The 21,272-nt window shown below is 43.2% G+C and overlaps 1 protein-coding gene across 6 annotated transcripts in view; it reads left to right on the top strand.

Moving 5' to 3' along the window:
- The window catches only part of PTPRM (protein tyrosine phosphatase receptor type M), a 784,719-nt gene that overhangs the window by 722,538 nt on the left and 40,909 nt on the right, over positions 1-21,272 (top strand). For all 6 annotated transcript variants that reach the window (XM_019797919.2, XM_011222861.3, XM_034642281.1 and 3 more), the window contains one exon: positions 9,689-9,786. In XM_019797919.2, coding sequence (XP_019653478.1) covers positions 9,689-9,786 — 98 coding nt within the window. The remainder of the gene's footprint in view (positions 1-9,688; positions 9,787-21,272) is intronic.

Below are 21,272 nucleotides of genomic sequence, written 5' to 3'. Positions count from 1 at the left end.
CCTACTCCAGGGTAAGAAGGGGTTTATCTTTGTGTGCGAACCACTGAAATTATTAGCTGAAAACACTATTTAATGTCATTATTTAAGTCATCGCTTTTGACACTACTTCTAAAAAGGTGTATTTTATTATAGCTCCAATGCCTATTTTCTCTTTTACTGTCACTAAATGAAAATTCCAGTAGACTGGTGAACATCCCAAACCCTGTAATTCTGGACTTAGAGAGTGCTTCACGTAAGAGCTATCCTTAGAAATCCTATTTTAACATGCTACTAGTTATATTTTTGAATTTAAGTTAAATAAAGTATTCCCAAGTTTTCCCCATCATAGAACAATCCTCAGTGTTTGCTTCTAATTCCTTAGTTGATTTATATTGTTTCTTTTAAATGGTAATTTATGGGGGTAGGATATTTTTAGCAATTCAGGAAAATGAGCAAATCACCTCTCATGCACCTAGCCATCTCAACTTTCGCTTCCACTTTCTGCAGCTAAAACCAAAAATTATTCATAAAAATCCATGATTTTAACATACGTAGCCTCAGGGAACAGCAAATGCACCCATCAAATAAGTGTTGTTAAGGATTATTAATGCAGAAGCCGACTGTTTTCTGTGTCACCATTATCGCTTTTGTGACACACGAGGCAGATTCAGTCCGTAAAACATGGTGGCATATTTTACCTTTTACATTTCACTACTGCACAAATGAAAAGCTACTAAATGTAAAATTGTAGACGTGTTATGGAACTAGCATATTGAGAAATCACAAAGTTTTGTAGTAAAAACTTATTCAGAAACCACTGAAGGGGCATCTAATGCTCTGACTGTTGAATAACTGACTTCATAATACTTATTCTAGATTATTGCCAGCAGTAACAATAACAATAATGGATCAAAATTTTAGGACCCTTTTATTTATGAGCAAGAGCTTTAAAATAAATGCATAAATCGTAGGCTCATCTTTTTCCACATCCGTATTCTACCTTCACTGGTCTTCAGCCCTAATGGAGTGAACTGGATGCTGAAGGACTTGAGCAAGCCCAAACCAGGCCAGTGCCCAGAGCAAGGACTCCTAGGTTTTCTGCAGCTACTTTGCCTGTAGGGTCCCTGTCCCTTCATCTCTACTTATACTGTTCAGTGTGTACCCCACACCATGCACAGCCACCCCTCCCACACCCGGGACCAGTCACGTCACGGTGGGAGGACTGACGTTCACCAACAAGCCCCACCCCCGCCTAGTCTGCCAAGGTCATTTTGAAATCTAAAAAGTGCAGCTGGATTATCCTGGGTTGCAATCCCAGCTTCAAGGGCGTTTATTCTCCTAAACCTGTTTCTCATCTTAAAATGGAAATGTACACAGTCTCGGTGGCGAATAAATGAGACAGTACACAGAAAGCACACCTGGCCCGAGGGGCTCGTCACTGTGCCTCAGTTAATTGCTCACCATCCTTGTCATCCCCCTTCCCAGGTCCCCTTTCCAGCCCAATGCCCTGGCTCAGCTCCTTTATGCTAGGAATAGCAAGAATCCTACTCAGTTCATCCAAAACTCCCTCCAAGGGCAGCCTCAGTCTCCCCAGCCTGATTCAAATGGGAGCCTCGTCTCTGCACTAGGTAACCTTGAGTGTGCCAGTGGGTGTGAGGCCACCCGGAGGGCTGTCACCCTGCCCACCACTGCTCTGACCTTCCCGCCCCCATACTCCATGTGTGCTGCTCAAGTGGAATCACCACCTGGGGCCAAGCTGCACTATCTTTGGGATTCCAGACATTTCCACTGCTGGTCTCTGCCAGCCACCTGCATGCCCAGGGAACCATCCTTGGAATATTTCAACATTTTTTAATATATCTAGAGTAAAATATCCAAGTTTTCCCTCTCATTAATCATTATAGAGCATCATCTCTTTCTTCACTCTTTTTTACTCTTCATATTCAACATGTTCCTTTTTCTTGGGAGTTTTTGTTCAATAAATAAAATAGGTCCCTTCACTATAGACACACATCCATCTGCATCCCGCAGGAGAGCTCAGCGGCTCCCTCTGGACTTGGCCTTTTTGTAGCCAGGCTCAGCTTTCCAGCCCACTGGGCCCATTCGTGAAAAGGAGAAAGACAATATTAAATATTTTCTAAGCTAAAATGAGGATTGATGTAATTAGAATAAATATCTTATGGTATGTGATAAATATATTTTAACTACTTTACAGATTGAAGCATATCTAACCTGAAAGGAACCACATGAAACTTTCAGCCCTGGGTTTCATCCAGAAAAAATTGGTGGTCCAGCAAAACATTCCACTTGCATTTAAAAGAATAGGCATGACCAGGGACACCTGGGTGGCTCCGTCAGTAAAGCGTCCAGCTCTTGATTTCAGCTCAGGTCATGCTCCATGTCAGGCTCTGCACTCGGCGTGGAGCCTGTTGAAGATTCCCTCTCCTCCTCTCTCTGCCCCTCCTCCCCCTCTAAAAAGAAGAGGAAGCGTTACTAGCCTCTACTGCTTCGGGCGTTCTGAATTCAGAACATCCCGACGCGAACCAAAATACCCCAGTCTCTAATGTGATAAAGTACAGGTTTGAATGGCATTATTTAAGAAAGAAAATTTTCCCATTATTTAAAAAAAATATACCCCATTTCTAACATCAGATTTTACCCGTAATAGAAACATGTTTCAGACAAGGAAGGCAGGAAGTCCTGTGTGCTTTCAGAGCCAAAATTGTAGTCGATTGCTTTGTTTCAGACCTGTAGGTTGTATACCTGAGCAGTGCCCCATCGTAGCATTTGAGATGGGGTGAGGGTTTTGTTAAGTCCGAGAAAGACCACTGTGCATGGGGGCTCCTTCTCAGGGAGATCAGTTTGGGTAGCATCCATATAGAGATAAATGCCTAGAAATGAACCCTTTTAAAATAGCATGGGCCCCATGGAAAATCTCCAGAGGCAGCATAGTTCAGTTTGAAGTTCAAGTATCTTAGGACACTTACCTTATTGCCCTTTAAATGAGAGTGTGATATGTTCTTGACTTATCTCTACCTTATACGAGTACAAGCTTCTCGAAGGTGGGGACTGTGTTTCTATAACTCACCTTAGCATCGAGGAGTGCCTGGCACAGAGCAGGCTCAATGCTCAGCTACAGATACAGGCTGCACACTCAGATTCCCACCAGGGCTAGCAAGGGGGTATGAATGACGGAGGCAGGTATAAGACCACTGGGCACAGAGAAACTGTGACCTGAATGAGCAGGTCCACATTCACAGACCACCAAGGAAGAGGTACATTAAAAACACACTGGCATCACAACTGACTGTAAATGTTTGAAGAAACGGGGAGCCGTGGCTTAGGTCTTGGAACACCTGCCTGACGAGGTGACCTTCGGTGGGCCAAGCTGAGACGGCAGGACTTGCAGGTTTAAATGAAGCCTGCATAGGAACAGGATGATAGCAGCTGGAGGAGGGCTTCTCTGGAAATGCTCCTGAGCGGCTACAGCTCAGGATATAGGAGAGGTCGAGGTGGTGGAGAAGGGGACTGGGGCCGGCCATGCTTATCGAGCACGTGGATTTAATTCTATGGCAGGGACCCATGGGAGGTTTAAAGGCAGGAATCAACCTGGTAGAAAAAAGAAAAAACACATGTTTCAAGAGGTAGTTTCAGGTGGTTGACATGGGTTTTCTTCTCTTCTCTTCTTGCCAGGATTGTGATGACTGCACACACACACACACACACACACACACACACGTCAGCTAGAAGCCCTCTGAGTTGCTTTTGACGTTGGCCCAGGGCCAGCGTCACACTGTGGGGTAGACCTCACAGGTCGGCTATACAGCCCACTAGCCGTGTGCCTTCCGGCAACGTCCCTGACTTCCTCAACGTCCCCTCCTCTCAGTAAAATGGGGGAGAACCATAGCGCCTATTATATAGGATTGCGATTTTTTAACTGAATGAGATAAAACATATAAAATACTTCACACGGGCCCTGGCCGATAGCAAGTGCCCTAAAGAAGTTAGGTGTTATTCCATTTTCGATGGATAGCAATTTGAATGTGTACTACCTTTCTTCCCTTCCAAAAAACTCTAATATGCCACCGTGAGCTTAAGGACCTTGACCTCTCGGCGGCTCTAGTTAACAGAAAACACACCATATAGAAATTAAACTGTGAAAAGAAGAGAATACAAGTCTTCTATCAAGATTTGAAATGATGATTTTTTATATCTCTCACTTCCCACGAACTAGAGAACTCATCTGAACACAATAGAGCCCATCCTTGAATGGCTTTCACTTACGCTTTTCATTGCCTTTAATTTTTTTTATTGCGCTGTGGTCCTCCCTGACCTTTTTTGTTATTGCTGTTCCTTCCAGGCTTGGTGGTGGTCAGAATGGCCCCTGCATACATTTTCTTCTCAGCAGAGGTCCGTGTAAGCCAACCATTGTGAGGGAAATGGAATGTATTATTGGCCTGATATTGAAATTTCGAGACCTTACCTTTCAAATGCTTTAGTCCCACGAGGGGACGACTGCTGAGAATAACCTTCTTGCCTATTGTACAAACATCTGTAAGGCACGGCCACAGCAGTCTCCGGCTCCCACCCAGCCACACGCTGCAGAAATCAGACAGCGGGGCTGAGGGTCACCGTGGCTGTGGGTCACCACTTTCGGTCCCTGGAGCGAGGGAAGTTTTCAGAGTCCATTGTCTGCTGTTGTAGATTTCTTGTCTTAGGAGTCGTTTATCCAGCCTGGGAGCAACCCCAGTGACCTATTACCACCCTCATGGTAAGGGCGTTTGCCACACCAGCTTTGGGGAGACAGGACTACTGACCCTCCCCTGGTGCTCCTCCTCAAATTTCAACCCTGTGAGCGCGTGAGTGCCAGGGGTAATGGTCTTGTGTCCCCGGCATGTGTCAGTAGGCTTCCCGTGGCCAGGGTCTCTCAGACCCCACCAGAATCTGCCAGAATCAAAGGGAGTGGCTCTTGCGATCAGTAAAGCCTACCCCGCCCTGGCCTCTGGCCTGCTTTTTTATTTTGTTAGAAGACATAGATCTCTGAGTCATAATGTATCCATATCTCAGGAAATAATTTGAAATATATTATTCAGTATAATTTGACTAATTTCAAAGAGAAAAGGAAAACAGGATTGACCAATGTTGCCTTAAAAACCTTCAATTAGGTACCTTCCTTTTTCTTTTCTTCCCCCCTCCAAAAAGGACAAAAACTAAAAACAAGATTTGAGTGAGCATTCAAAAGTATCTTGACTCATTAGCCAAGAAAACAAGACTTTCTAGTGCCCACCCCCGAGCAGTTTTACTGGTGAACTGCCAGGTCAGGGAGAAGGTGACAGGTCAGGGAGAAGGTCACACAGTGTGTCAGCAAGGGCTGCTCTCAAATACTGAGCATATGTACCCCACGGCGGGAGGGGAGAAGAGACCAGAAAGACTAAGGCAAAAACCGCACCAGGGGAGACAGCGACCCTTGCCTTGCATGGTTTTTTTTTTTTTCTTTCTGAGATCAACTTGGAATAATCTTTGTGTTCAAATTCATTTTCAGATCTTAACCCAAGCTGTTTTAGTTCTTCTGAATACCTGTCCTAATTTTAGCATGGAAAAGAACAATGACCTAATTCATTTTTCTATCCCAATCTTTTTTTTCCTTTGTCTAACTTTTTTATCCTAATTGTTTTTTTCGTCTATTCCAATCTTTTTTTTACGTCAGCAGGTAAAATATCGTCAAGACTACCATTTATATCATCAACCAAGTGAGCCACTAATGCTTAAAAATGCCCTTTGTTTTCAAGATAACCCATATGTAGTTATGTAAACATTAAAAAAAAAGAGAAAGAAAGAAAGAAAGAAAGAAAGAAAGAAAGAAAGAAAGAAAGAAAGAAAGAAAGAGGAAGGAAGGAAGGAAGGAAGGAAGGAAGGAAGGAAGGAAGGAAGGAAGGAAGGAAGAAAACCCTATCATCTTAACTGCCTCAGCCCCTTGGTGAGGCGGTATAGCCATGTTCCTAGATGACATTCTCTGCATGAAGTTCCTTCTAAATCGGAGAGAAATGGAATTCCTTGACTCAAATTGCTGGTATACAAAGTTAGACTAATCAGTAGATTCAAAACAAACAGGTCTTTGGTGTTCCACATTACACCTCCCGATAAGACCACCTGATGGTTTGGAAGGCGAGGCCAAATGTTCCTGATGCTATGGAACTGCAGTTCTCCACCAGGAAAGATGTGAAAACGCACCCAGACCTAACCTCACCCCAGGTCAATTAAATCAGCCTTTTGGGTTAGGATCTCAGAATTTTTTTAAATTTTATTTAAATTCAATTAATTAACCTTAGTGTGTTATTAGTTTAAGAGGTAGAGTTCAGTGATTCATCAGTCTTATATAACACCCAGTGCTCATTATGTGCCCTCCTTAATGTTCATCACCCAGTTACCCATCCCCCACCCCCCTCCCCTCCAGCAGCCCTCAGTTTGTTTCCTACATTTAAGAGTCTCTTATGGCTTGTCTCCCTCTCTGATTTTGTCTTATTTTTTTTTCCCTCCCTTCCCCTATGATCCTCTGTTTTGTTTCATAAATTCCACATACAAGTGAAATCATATTATAATTGTCTTTCTCTGATTGACTTATTTTGCTTAGCATGTGCAAGCTGGAAAACAGCCACTCTGGAAAACAGTATGGAGGTTCCTCAAAAAGTTAAAAATAGAGCTTCCCCACAGCCCAGCAATTGCACTACTAGGTATTTACCCAGAAGATACAAACATAGTGATCTGAAGGGGCACATGCACCCCAGTGTTCATAGCAGCAATGTCCATAATAGCCGAACTGTGGAAAGAGCCCAGATGTCCGTCAACAGATGAATGGTTAAAGAAGATGTGGGATATACATACAATGGAATATTACTCAGCCATCAAAAGAATGATATCTTGCCATTTGCAATGACATGAGTGGAACTAGGGGATCTCAAATTTTTTTATTTTTTTATTTCTTTTTAAAGATTTTATTTATTTATGTGACAGAGAGACAGCCAGCGAGAGAGGGAACACAGCAGGGGAGTGGGAGAGGAAGAAGCAGGCTCCCAGCGGAGGAGCCCGATGTGGGACTCGATCCCGGAACGCTGGGATCACGCCCTGAGCTGAAGGCAGACGCTTAATGACTGCACTCCCCAGGCGCCCCTCAAAGTTTTTTAAAAGCTACACAGTAATTGTAATATGCAGCCAGAGTTGAGAACCATGGCCCTTGGTAGAGAACAGTTACTAGAGGCCAGGATGGCATTCTGGTTACCTAGGGAAATGGGCTGAGTTGAGATACAAAGCCTTGAGTCCGGGAAACAGAGGAGGGACCTGCCTAGCGGTTGGGAGCATTTCTGTCACAGCGCTCTGCAGCCCGCGTGATTATCACTCTCATTCTGAAGAGCCCCTTGCAAAAGATGTCCCCCCTGCCAATGAATTGGAAAAGAGTAAAACCTATGTGCTTTCCAGCTTCTATGGATAATCTCCGAAACATCAGTCAAGGAGGGGATTTGTGCAAATATGATATATTAATATAATTTAATATTTAGACATCTTTTAATGCATTTTAATAATAAATAATACAGTTTATACATATGCATACGGACTGATTCATTTATTCATTGAGCTCCTGCATTCCCAGGTAGTCCATAAGGCACTTAAGGAAATTATAGTAAACCATAACAGCTGTGTTTCCCTCCAGGGGAAACTGGAATGAAGTAATAATCACAGGGGAGTCTAGAGCTAAGAAGGGGTAAGTAAGCTGCACTTGGGAACTTGCCCCGAGCCTGGAATGTCTCTGGGGTGACTCCTGCCGGGCAGTGAAGGAAAAATTGCTTTTTTTCTACAGACACACGCCTTCCAGGATGCTGGAGTATCTGATTCATCCACTATAGCCATTGTCGTCAGAACTGTTTCTGGAACTTTCAGAGTGGGTGACACAGGCCTGTGTATCTAGTGAAAGAAGCAGAAAGTGTCTGGGCCACCCCTTTGTTTGGGGGTTATGCTGGGAAGACTCTCTGTTTACACAAAGACAGACTCAGGGTATTTTTTTTCTTGTGAATAAGAGACAAGCTGTTCAGTACACAGTGAATGTTTCTCTCCACAAGCTAGAAAGGTAGTAATGGAGAGGATTCAATGTTTACTTGTCCCCTCTGTAACCTTCGACTGAAGTCATTAAAATCTTCAGCCCATACGTCAGGAGAATGGCACACACATGCCAAGGGACATGGGCTGAGATGGCAGGTGCAGCTTCGTGAGAGGTGGTGTGCATGGTCCTATACAGGGACGAGCCGCAGAGACATCAGGAGGCAGTCAGTTTTCATGGGAAGGACGAGAGTATAGTCAGAGCAGCAAGGAGGAATGATAGAATTTTGTGTTGTGGACAGAAGGGAAGGAGGTTTTGGTGCTAAGCAGAAGAAGAAAAATTACACAAGAACCAGCTGATAATTGGTCAAGGGGAATGGAAGGTGATTGAAGGGGGCCCCCAGGTGTGCCAACATTGCTCAGTCTCCAAACCTTAGCCAAGGAAGGACCACTCATAGCTATCTTGAAACACACCTTGTCTTTGTTCTAATGTTCTGCTATTTATGAAATGCCTGAGTATGCGTTAACTCCATGGTCCTCAAAATAACTCTGAGAGTGTCACTGAAATCAGTATGTAGATAAAGAAAGATGATGGCGCTGAAGCTCGCAGTGCTGTCTTGTCCAAAATCAACAGCCAGTTAAGAGGCAGAGGAAAATCTCAAACCCAAATATTTGAGTTTCAAATCCAGTAATCTGCAATGTCAAGATCCTACGGTACGATTGGGTCCTGGTCCCAGCATGTGCCTGAACATTTGTATGATTCCACACGCATCATGTGACTCTCATGCCTTTGAAGTTACACTCCTCTCATTTCCTTGCATTTCTGCTTGTCTTATAAAGATTTATACTGTGATGCTTATACCCTCAAATATGCATGAGCATAAGGTAGAGATTAGGGTTTTTACAAATCTGGATTCAAAGAAATTTTATATTCCAACTTCCTGTACCTGCTAGCACCTATAGAAATGGCATTTTGTAATGCCTCTCTCCGCTTTTTCTTCCCAGTCTATAAGAAAGAGATTTTAAATACTCAGACTTCAAGAGCTGAGCCCAAGATGCTGATCATGTTCAGTGACAGGAAGTACAACTGCTTAAAAGTCTAACTTCTCTCTCACTTTTGGAAGTCAGGTGAAAAAAAAAAAAAGAATCTGACAGCACAGAATAAGAAAAATATTAGAAACAAGAAAAGGCCATTTTTCCTATAGAGGCTCATTTCATTCTATCTACCATTTCCCTGGATATCTGCCAGTTGTTAGCAGGAAGAGTAATATTATCCATTTTTTAAAATTTCACTCTTGAGTATTATGGAGATAAATAGCTAAATGATGGAGAAATAACTTTCTTTCACAGCAGTAGTTTAAGAGGGGTAAAAAGAGCTAAAATGAAGATACGTTGGATGACATGAGAAAATTCAACCATGAACGAAAAATTCAGTATTTCTATAGGTGCTGTTTGAGAAAGAGTCCCCATTTGCATCAACACTAGAGAGGAGAGCCAAGTCCATCTAGAAAAGTGAGGGGACTGCCTGTGGGTATTAATCAGCTTACTTGCAAGCCCCAGAAATTTTCCAGTTGCAAACTTACAAAATAAAAAAAGAAGTCTGTGTTCTGTTTTGCTGCAGGACCAATGCAAGAGACCATCTATGACTTCTGGAGGATGGTGTGGCATGAAAACACCGCAAGCATCATAATGGTGACCAACCTCGTGGAAGTGGGAAGGGTAAGTCGGCTTTCCACCTGCATGGCCGCGTGTGCCTTGCTCAGTTGGTAACATGAGGTTGAGCAAGAAGAAGCTTTTGAAATATTATGTGCACTCCAGAAATCACGAACCACTGTGCCTCCTCCTATCGCTTGCTGCACTTGCTTATAAATTATCAGTAAACATAGACTGAATTGCTTTCATTTGTTGCGATAGCAACAGACAGGAAAGGCACTCAGGATTTAAAAGCAGTTGTTATATGGCTATATTGAGCACACAAAAACACCTCTAAGCACGAACACTTGTTGTTGGGTGTCAGAACTCAATGGGCACCGCATTAGACACGACTGCCTTCCCTAACTCAGGAAAATTGACTCTGAAAGCAGTATACGGCATTGGGTGCAGTCGTTAGCGGGGCATTCCTGCATCTCCTCTCGCTTACTTTTTACTTTCCTGGTCTTCTGTTTCTTAACCTGTCAAACAAAGATCACCATCCTCCCCCAAAGTCTTGTATTACTTTATCTGGAGGAACTGGTAATGAGAGCTATTTTTGTTTAAGCAGGAAATGCTTACATAGTTATGACCTCGGTGGTGGTAGGATTATTTCCAAAGTGGAATTTAAAAATGGGAAAATACACAGGGTGCAGTTGCTTGATTTTATAGTAGGGTCCATGGCTGTGCTGTAGTCCAGAACCGTTAATTCTTAGAGAAGGTTGACCTTGTGAGATTGACCCGCAGCAGCAAGGGCAGCTTAGAGATCAGCCTAGAAGTGATATATGGGGGCAGAAACCATCCAGAGGTTGTTCCTTAAGATTCTCGGTCAGCCTTAAAAAATGAGGAAAAACTGCCATTTACAACAACGTGGATGAACCTGGAGGACATCATGCGAAGTGAAATGAGCCAGTCACAGAATGCATGATTCTACTTACATGAATTACCCGAAATAGTCACATTCTTAGAAGCAGAGCATACCGTGGTGCTTGCCAAGGGCTGGGGGGAGGGAGAAATGAGGAGTTGATGTTCAGTGGGTACAGTTTCCGTTACACTGATGAATACATTCTGGAGATCTGCTGTGGGAAACAGTGCTTCTGTAGTTAACAATATGGTTTTATGCATTTGTTAGGAGGGTACATCTCATGTTAAGTATTCTTACAAAAAATGAAACAACAAAGGGACACAGGAAACTTGGGGAGGTGTCAGATACTATCTATTACCTTGATGATAGTGTTGCCATTAGGGTGTGTGCATATGTCGAAACTCATCAAGTCATACCGGTGAAACGTCGTATGTTGTAATTGTGTATCAATTATACTTCAATACAGCTGCTTCCAAAAAGGGATCAGGAGGTGCAACTTAAGAAGAGAGACATTAACAAGTGGGAGATACTTACAATTCTAGCAAAAATAGCAAACTAAATAATCTGAAAACCCTCCTCCTATGAGCATCTAGAAATTCTAGATAAAATAGAAATACATGTTTTCGTATGTTTGCATGTAATATATGTGTAAATCACATGTCAGTGTAAATATACATGTTAAAAATGTTTAGCTTCGCTCTCAAAAAAGGAGACTACTAGAAACCAGAAGAGTGAGGACCAGACAGATAGTGGACATGGCCGCTGTTCTCTGCAGGCTGGGCAGATGGGGCGGTTCAGGTTTGGAGGGAGTGGGGGAGGGTCCCTCAGCCTTCAAAATCTTAGATTTGGGGTTTTACAGCCCACTGAGAACAGGAGATAATGTCTTAGGCCTATGCAGGACTAGGAATTTGAACTGAGACTGCCACATGAAAGCTAAGCCTGCAAAAAGGAGACAGACACTCAGAGAAAGGACAGTCCAGGGGGAGGTGGAGGGAGGCGGAAGGGGGAAAGCCAGCCAGGCACGAGAACCCGGAAAGTAAAAAGGAGGTAGATCAGTCTTCACTGAGGATCTGGGTGAGAAAGCACTTCCACCAACTCATGGGTCAAAGTAAAATGCCCTGATTGAAATCAAAACATCGTTCGAACTTTGAATCATAAAGTACCAGAGAGTAAACTTGTAGGATGCAAATAAAATAGTACCTAAATGGAGGTGTATGTTTTTAAATATTGTTAGAAAAGAAGAGAGACTAAACATCTAATTCAAGAAGATATATGAAGAACAGAATACAACTAAAGAAAAGAGGAAACAATAAATAGAAGGGCTGATAATTGTTAAATAAAAAGCAAAGAATCAATAATAAAAAAATCAACAGGATCAAAAAGGCTTTGTGAAAAGATTCATGAAATAGACATGAAGTAAAAAATAGAAAGCCAAAAGCTCTCAATATTTGGAATAGGATTAAGATTCTTTTTATCATAATAGATAATATGAAAAACTAACAGTAAGTTTGAAAATTGATGTAAGTTAGGTAAGTTACTTAACAAATATGATTTTCCAAAAGCTTACTCAAAAGGAAACAGAAATTCTGAATAGACATTAATTAAAAAGTGAATTATGGTTTAAAACTGACCCATGGAAAAGCACCAGTCCCAGACGTATTTACAGGTGTGATCTACTAAATATCAAGAAATGGAGAATCCGGATCTTATAAAAATTATTTGAAGAGAAGAATAAAAGCAAGACTGCTCTCCCATTTTATCTTAGGAGACTAGTATAACCTTTATTTCAAAACCAGACAAGGACATAGAAAAAAATAGAAAATTATAGGTACCACAAATTGGGAAGAGAGAAATAGACCAACAGGTCAAAATAGCCCAGATGTTGACTATGGCCATATGTGGAGAAAGCATGAGCTTCGCAATCAGTTGGTTGGGACATTTGGTTATTCATGTGGACAAAAAAGAAAAAATCATAAAACACCCAAAAATGAATACCAAATAAAGACCAAAATATAGCTTTAAATTAAGATTTAAAACTTAACTAAATTAAGCTTTAAAACTTTTAGAAAAAAATATGATGGGAAATATTTATGACCTTTTTTTTTTTAAGGAATGTTTTAAAGATACGAAATGTTCAACATGTGAACGAAAGAATAGGGACATTTGACCATGTCCCTATGGAAAACTCTCTGTACGATAAAGGATATAAAGTGATAAGACAATGGGGTAGATACCAGGAGACCGATATGTGAAGTATAAACTTACAAAGCAGTACTTTATGTCCTGAAAGTACAAAAACTCTTTCCTGTCTTTCAGTTCCCTCTGCTGGGAGACAGAACAGGGGAGCTGGCTTAGAGCCTGGGGTGGCAGGTGCTCACTGGGTACCTGGCCTAAAAGGGGCCGCCCACCTTTCACCTGGGCAGTGGGGATGTCATGGCCCCTGCTTCATAGGGTTCTTGTAAACATTAAGTGAATTTCTATGCGTCAGGTGGTTAGAGAAGTTCCCAGCCCATTCTGAGGACTTCGTAAATATACGTATTAGTGTCACCCTTACCTTTCCACCAACAAACCTAAGATCTGCAGTGGTGTCTATAATTACCTTTTTCATCCCAGTCTTCTGCTGTGAAAGCTGTAATGACTACTGAAAAAAAAAATGTTCAACGTCACCAGAATGTTTGGTCTCTGCCTTCTGGCACTCAGTAACTGCCCAATGAAATGAATGGAGATTTCTTCCAAATTAGTGTCAGAGAGCAATTAGCCTAGGCTAGGTTAACGTGAAAGAGCTAAGCTAAAGACTGTCTCTGTTTTTGCTATGTGGGTTTCTTTCCCTGCAATGTATGTATGGTGGATTCTGAATCCTGTGTTCATTTCACAAATATCTGCAGACTGCCTGTGTATGATAAGCGGAGAGATATCTGGAGACTGCTGGCACGGTACCTTATTTTCGCCGTGACCATACTCCTTAAAAGTTATTCACCACCTCCCATTGTATATCTGCATTTGCACTTTGAGTTACCTGGCTTTGGAAAAATAAAAAATAAAGGCCAGGCAGTGGTGGTCTGTTCCTTCCATCAGGCACTTGGACCCACCCCATCCAGGGTAACCACTGTTGGTTCTTGTGATGGAAACTCTTCCTTCAGACAAGTAACCATGGAAATCCTAGCTAAAAGTATGCGGCTGAAGGGGAGAGGGTGACAAGGTTTCAGGTTTACCCATAAATGTAAGCCCGTAGGCTTAAAGACACTCAATAATTTTAGGTCTGGTAAGCTTATTTAAAAAAAAAATAAATCCTTCCAAATCCTTACCAGGTTTGTGGGGATGTGATCAGCTCTGAAGAATGCTCACCTTGTTACCTTCAGCAACATGGATGGGTCTGTCTTCAATTAGTAATGAATTTAATGGCATCTGTCCTTGCAATGCCTGGCAGAATTTGGGGGTTTTGACAGGAGGTCACATTCCCTCCGGGAAAACGCACTACCCTTTTTCCAAGCCACTTCCCATTGTTAATCCCACACATTTGTTTAGAGATTACTTCCCCCTTTTCCATGCTTAAAAACAGCAACAACAAACAGCCGAAGAAATCAAAATGACATGGTTTTTAAGGGCAACAACTACCTACTTAACATGTTCACTGCACGTGGTGTGTCCTTCATGAATTAGGCATGAGCAAGGCGGTTGCCCGTTTGTTTACACAGACTTGCTGCTGATTCATTAAGTCAGAGCTGGGAACCCGCTTTCCCCGGATTTTTGCCCTGAAGCGCTCTGCATTAGGCGGCTGTAATTGCCGGTGCTGGAGCCACTGGGAAGCCCTCCCTGTCGCAGCACCTGGTGCAGAAGACACAGACGCTGCACTTCCCTCCAGCGGGGTCCCCGGTACATCTGCCAGGACCTGTCATTATCTAAGACTTCCTTGTCACCACCGCACATCCCCTTTCAGCCCGTGTGTTCTGGGAAGGGACCCTTGTCAGTTTTCCTGGCACCTGCCGACGGCTGCACACCTGGCACTTAAATTGCTCCGGAACGTGTTGTGATTGTTTTCCCTCTTTAATGAACCCACCTGGGGGACATTGAGCTTTCTATCCAGTCGCCTGTTTCCCAGGCATTCCCATTTACACCGTTTGTATGGAGATTCAGAAACTCTGTTGTGTGTTGTACTAATCCATCTGCCAAAAATCTTACAACCAAATCGGCGGACTCCCAAAGGAGATTTTTGCACTGGTAATTTAAGCTAATGATTTCTAAACATATTTAGTCAGTTTTATGAAGAACTCATTAGAATGTGACTGTTTATTAAAAATCCAAATGAGGTCTCACAGTCATATAGGAAAATTATTTATGAGTTGCTCTGAAGAGTTCTGATATCAGGTGATAAAGTGTTTTGGAGCTAAGAGAAGTCAAGGCCAGAGATGTTAACTTCTGTCAACATAGAGGATGCATGGAACCACCAAAATGGATGTTTTGAAGATTATGATCAACCCAAAGAGGTTGACTTGGGATTTCTTTCACATTTGTTACTAAAAGAGTAACAAAAGAGAGAAGCTTAAGATGAACACTGTCAGAATTAACTCCCTAATTCACATGCAAGGAAGGTGTATTAAGATTCCAAGTGCCCCGTCACATACAACAAAGAACACCTGCTTCTCTCCAAAAGCCACCAGATCCAGGATCAATGGAAGAAGCAAAAGAGAGGCAAGGTTGCCCCTTTATAAAATGTGGAAATAATGCTTAATAGTAAGAATAACCTAGGTAATGCCAAACAATACAAAATACCAATAATATTTGTACAATATCTCTCGAGTTCTTCTAAGACATCAAACTCGTACCTGAAAGGGAAGAGACAAATTCTTTTTATAGACATTACTAAAGTTTTTCTGTCTTGAACTCTCATTATTGCTTTTTATAGATCTTTTTTAACGAACTGGATATTAAAGATTGATGTTTTGTGACCTGAGTAATTATAGTATTAGCCTTTGATTAATTTATACTCATTCAACAAACATTCTTTACCATTTCGATCTACCATCAACCATTTCAATGATCATATTAATGTAGCTGATTCAAGCCTTACCTTCATCCATAACTTTAACACAAAACCAGGGGAAAAAAGAGTGAAGTCGGCACTCTAGCCTGTGACGATCCCACCCACGCACTGCCACATTTATGGCACCTGTCCCCAGCATATCACCCAGGAAGCAAGGCACTAACTGGTACTGAGCTCTCAGCAGCAGGAGAGGGACCCTCTGTGGACCCCTCCATGCCAGCCAGCTGCTCCAGGAAGGGTGACTCCCTAGCTGTCCCACTGAACCTTTGAGGGTTTCTCTGCCCAAAGGTTTTCTCAGCTCCCCTCTTTAAAATGTTAGAAAACTAATGAATGAGCCCATTTTGTTTTATTCACAAATTAACCCAAAAGTAAGCTTTCTACTCCCTTTCCAGCATGACATCTCCAACATGTAATGATATACTTACTGTATCCATGGCACTAAGAAATACGAAGATGTTTATGATGATTTGTCCCCAGGGAACATAAAAATGGTAATAAAGAACCATTTAAGCAATGAGCTATAATGCATGTGAGTCAGAAGGATGACAGCACCAGTGCAGGGCTAATTCTGCCCGAGGAAACATAGGAGACATCATGGAGAACACAGCGAGGAGCTGGGTCTGTCTGGGAAGAATGGGGCCACAAACACTGTAGGAAAACACAGAGAAAGGGAGCAAATGGCAAGATGGGAAAGAGCGAGTGGTCTGATGCAGCTGTGAAAGCTTCTGGGGAGGGGCAGCTAACTGAGGCTGGAAGGCTAGCTGTGGCCTCCCGAGGAGGAGGCAAAGGTAGATGCAGGGAGTGGCGGTGTTCGTTGTAGTGGAAGGCATCGAGCTGGTGAATCATATGTTCTAATTAGTGTTGTTGAAAGACAGTTCTAGCAGCCACTGCAGAAAGGGTTAGAAAGGTGACAGAAGGCATGGAGACAAGTCAGGTTGGAGCAAGACTCTCGGTGAGAGATGACATGGACTTGAGTTGTGGTAGTGGCATTGGGAATTTATGGGAGACACACAATTTGGGTGTTATCTGGGGATGCTAATAAGGGAAAAGAATTGAAATATGAACAAGGTTTCTACCATTATGACTTGGATTGATGTGAAGAATATAACCAAGAAGAGTAACCCTTCTCTATACACCTCCCCTCCAAAAAAAAGAAAAGCCAGTTTAAGAAGAAATCAACATGATTCATTTTGGACATGCTGAGTTTGAGACGCTGAGTGAACAGTGTGGGGGATTTCCAGAAAGCTCTGGAAGGATACATGAGATGAAGACATAGAGACTAACTATGAAATGTGTGATTCTCCCTTTGTTTACTGAGCATCTGCCATGTGCTAGGCTTTGGGCTAGACTGGGGGTAGCAAGATGAAAAGATAGGACGTGATCTAAGGGATAGAAAGACAGGCAAACAAAAAAGTTATAATGCAAAATGATAACCACTGTAACAGGAGCATGGCATTTTGGGGGAAAAGTAGAGAGAGAAAGAAGAGAAGAAGTGAAGACAGAGCACCAGAGAACATCTATTTAGGGGCAGACGGGGAAAGAGGAGCTCAGAATGGAGGCTGAAAATGACGTACAAGAGAAATAAGGCTCGCACGAAGAGATCCCAGAACCCCGAGTAACAGACGATAAAGTTTCAACGAGAAGGAGAAGGTAAGCAGTGTTGACGAAAGCTGCAGAGAGGCCAGGTACCTCAAGGGAAAGACAGGTCAACAACAAAATGTATTGAGCACCTGCTCTGTGCCAAGCATTCTACTAAATGACTCAATAAGCCTTATTTCTTTCAGTTATCATGGGCGCCCTCGAAGACACATACAGAGATTTCTGTTTTCAAAGTTAGCAAATGACGTCTCAGTGAAGTTAAATAATTTGGCCAAGGGCACAGAGCTAGAATGTCTAGAATGTTTCGTTTCAAAGCCCATGTTCTCTCCACAATTGCACAGGGCGTCCCCTGCCCTGCCCCGTCATTGGTACACACCAGGTGATAACCATGAACACAGTGGCAATGGAACAGTGGCTCTGTGTGTGGTAAGGACAGTAGAGTAGCTGTTCTTGGAGAAGTAAATCAAAGGAAAGAGAGGGAGCAGCACCTAGAGGTGAGCAAAGCTTAGGATGTGATTACAGTGCGGGGCTGAGTGTGTGAGTGGTGGCGGTGGTGGTTGCCCAGACATGAGATAGTTGGGAGTCTGAAGAGAAGATGCAACTGGAAGCAAAAATTGAAGGTACAAGAAAAGAAAGGGGCAAGGGGACAGGAAAGTCACAGACAAGGTGGAGGGGCTTCCTTCAGGGAACGAGCCAGGGCTGTACACCCATCAGCGTGTATAGACACAAAAGGCTGGAGCTGCAAAGATAAATTAAGCATGTCCACAGGAATGGGAAAGCAAACAGGGTGACTCAAGTCTATGACAGAGGTTTTAGAATGCCACGATGTTTCCTACAAGAAGCCCCTCATCAGCCTGGGAGCTGAGGTTGGAAGGGTTCGTCAATAAATGCTTCCCAAAGGAAGTCGTGCATGGGGCTGAGTATAGAGGAGCAGCTAGGATTCAATCAGCAAAGAAGGGAGGGAAGAGTTCTCTAGGCAGAGGGAACCACAGGTCCCCTAAGGGAAACTGCAGAAATGTGTTCAAAATGAACATGGAGCAAATGAACGTTTTAGCGCAGAGAGCTGGGTGTGCACTGAAGGACTGAGCGACAGAGCGACGTGGAGAAAGGGACATAGTGGACATGCTGCAGGAAGAGAGGATGTAATCTAAAGGCAGAAAAATAGTCACTGGATGTAACAAGGAAAAGGTCGTTGGTGACCTTCTGCCTGAGTAGTTTCAGAGGGATGACCCATTAGGGTCCTTTGATCGTACGCAACAGAAATCAACTCAGGCTAATTGAAGCCAAAGGGAAATTTACTGGAACAACGTTAGGAGTTCAGCATGTTGAGAAGAAGAAGGCTTGCAAACAGGAAAAAAGGCACCAAGTCCAGAGGGCCAGTGAGCAGACGGACCTCACAGCCAGTCTGGTCATTGTGCTGGCATGGAGAGGACACATGCTGACAGCTTTTGGGCCATTTTTAATGTGCTTGGGGTTCCCGTAACAGGGACAGGGCATCTGACTACTCCAGGTTGATTCATAGGCTCATCCCTTGCTGTCCAGGGCCCCGAAATGACAAGCCACCCCATGGGGAAGAATGAGTTCCCTGAAAGGAAGTCATTAGGGAGATCGAGTGACCCAACAACATATATTCACAACAGATGGGAAGGGCTGAAACCAGTCCGCAGGGTCAAGGCCAAAGTAGAAAATGAGGACATCCAGACTGAATTTAAACTTGTCAGAATCTTAGCTGAGAAGGGAAGACAGAGAAATATGGCAGCCGACAGAGGGCATTAACAATCAGAGGATATTTTAAAGGTGGAAGACCTTTGAAATCTTTATGTGTCGAGGAAAGAATCAGAAGAGAGAGAGAAATTGAACATTAGCAAGTGGACAGTCAAGGGAGTTTTTCCCCCAAGAGGGCAGGAGGGAGGGGATGCAGAGCACTGGTCTTTAGTTCAGCCTTATGAGGGCTGACATCTTGTCCTCTGAGCCAGGAGAACAGAGGCAGATGAGGATGCATTTAAATAAATGGAACCAAAATATAAACCACAACCTTGGAATGGCACCCTCTCCCAATAACATTCATTTTCCTGGTGATAATACAAGCAAGGCCATGGGCTGAAAGACTTGAGGAATTTGGGGAAATAGCTATATTAGGGAGGCCCAAGAACACAGGGGAGGGGGCTTGGCCTGGGCTAGGAGCTGACATGTTCCCGTCTTAGGAAGAAGGTAAGAATAGGGAATGGATTGGGTGCACAGCGGTTGAGCGTCTGCCTTCGGCTCAGGGCGTGATCCCTGCATTATGGGATCGAGCCCCACATCAGGCTTCTCTGCTATGAGCCTGCTTCTTCCTCTCCCACTCGCCCTGCTTGTGTTCCCTCTCTCGCTGGCTGTCTCTATCTCTGTCAAATAAATAAATAAAATCTTTAAAAAAAAAAAAAAAAAGAATAGGGAAGGGAATCCGTGAGATGCGGTTGGTGGCAAGAAGGGCCAGGCTGCACAGGAATCCTGTAGCCAGAGTCTTCACAGAACTGACAGAGGGGAACACGAGGGCCTGCTGGTTCTCTCTGCCCAGCCTTAGTTTACACATCCCAACATGAAGGGACGTGGGCCCAATGAGCTCTAAACTTCCATGTTTATATGCAGAATATTTGTATGTTTATTGTTTATGTGCCGGCTCCGAGATCTGTTTGAATAACAGCGGCATCTGTAGCCGAGCTCTGTTTTAATGCTGGTGGCCCTGGGACCTCCCCGGCGCTCACTGGGTCCGCTCTGAACACCAGCAGCAGGAGGAAAGTGTGGAGTCTGGATTTTCAAAAGGGGATGAGTCAGGAAAAAGACATGAGTGTCGCTTTCTCGGGAGAGAGCTGTCCACTCCCATTTCTTCCGCGCCAGTAGACGTGGATTTCGTGGCTCTAGAGCGGAACATTGCAGTGTGTGATTGGGTACCGAGGGGACGAATTCTGTTGGTGTTCTGTCTGTGTTTAATTTATGCAGACCGTAAAAGATGCTCAGTCTATAATTTATAAACTTTCTTTTCAAAATGATCTCATCGGACTACAGTAAATTATTATTTTTAGGGAAGGTATTCTTTTCAGAAGTTCTCGAAATTGCCTATCACCATCCACTGGCTTATCAAGGGACACAATCCAGCAACCTCACATTTCCGATCAGTGGTACCACCTCTGTCCCCTGCGTGTAGCAGGACAGGGGCTTGGGGGAGAACGGGACTCCTTTAGAGAACTCTTGCCAGCGTTTAATAAAGATATCTAGGCACACCCCATCATGTTCTGTGTAGCTGCAAGCGTGACTTTTGCATCTGGAAGACTATCTCCTGGTGCATGGAAATAGTTATTTTACTCCCCCCAAATCCGTTAGAGAATCAGCATTGTTGCTTAATGTCCATCAGTCCAATTTGGATAGCAAATCTACTTAATTGAAAGGTAAACTGTGGTATAAAGACGCGGAAAAACAGGCACAACTTTAAAACAAATTCATTCCACTAAGAAACGCTTCATTGACTACTAAATTAGGGGACAATTTTGAAAAATGTGAGACTAAAATAAAACAAATACTCTCAGAATAAAACAAGGAGAAAACCACATAACTTTATTCTTCAATCTTACCGAAGGCTTATTATGTGCTTCAAATTACGAAGTACTGCATTTTAAGGCTTAATGAGGTTTCTTAGGTAAAATTTGATACCTATAATGCTCACCCTAATTTCTGGAAAATGCATTCTGATAATGTTCCTGTATATAAATATTTGTGTTTGTGTGAGAGAGTGTGTGCATGGGGTGTGTGTGTGTGTGTGTGTACGTACCTGCATTTTTTGAAAAGGGAGCTATTCCCCTCTCTCACATTTGCTCACGTGGGTAACTAGACTAGACTACTCTTCCGCAACTTTCACAATCCCTGCCCTTGATAAAAGGTTCTTCCCAGGTATATTCATCACACACACACACACACACACACACACACAGACACACACTCCCCTTGCTCACACATCCTTCCCTCAGTTTCAGAAAT

Source organism: Ailuropoda melanoleuca, chromosome 14, assembly GCF_002007445.2.
Source record: "Ailuropoda melanoleuca isolate Jingjing chromosome 14, ASM200744v2, whole genome shotgun sequence".
Taxonomy (NCBI): domain Eukaryota; kingdom Metazoa; phylum Chordata; class Mammalia; order Carnivora; family Ursidae; genus Ailuropoda; species Ailuropoda melanoleuca.
This window is presented reverse-complemented; position numbering and strand designations above follow the sequence as displayed.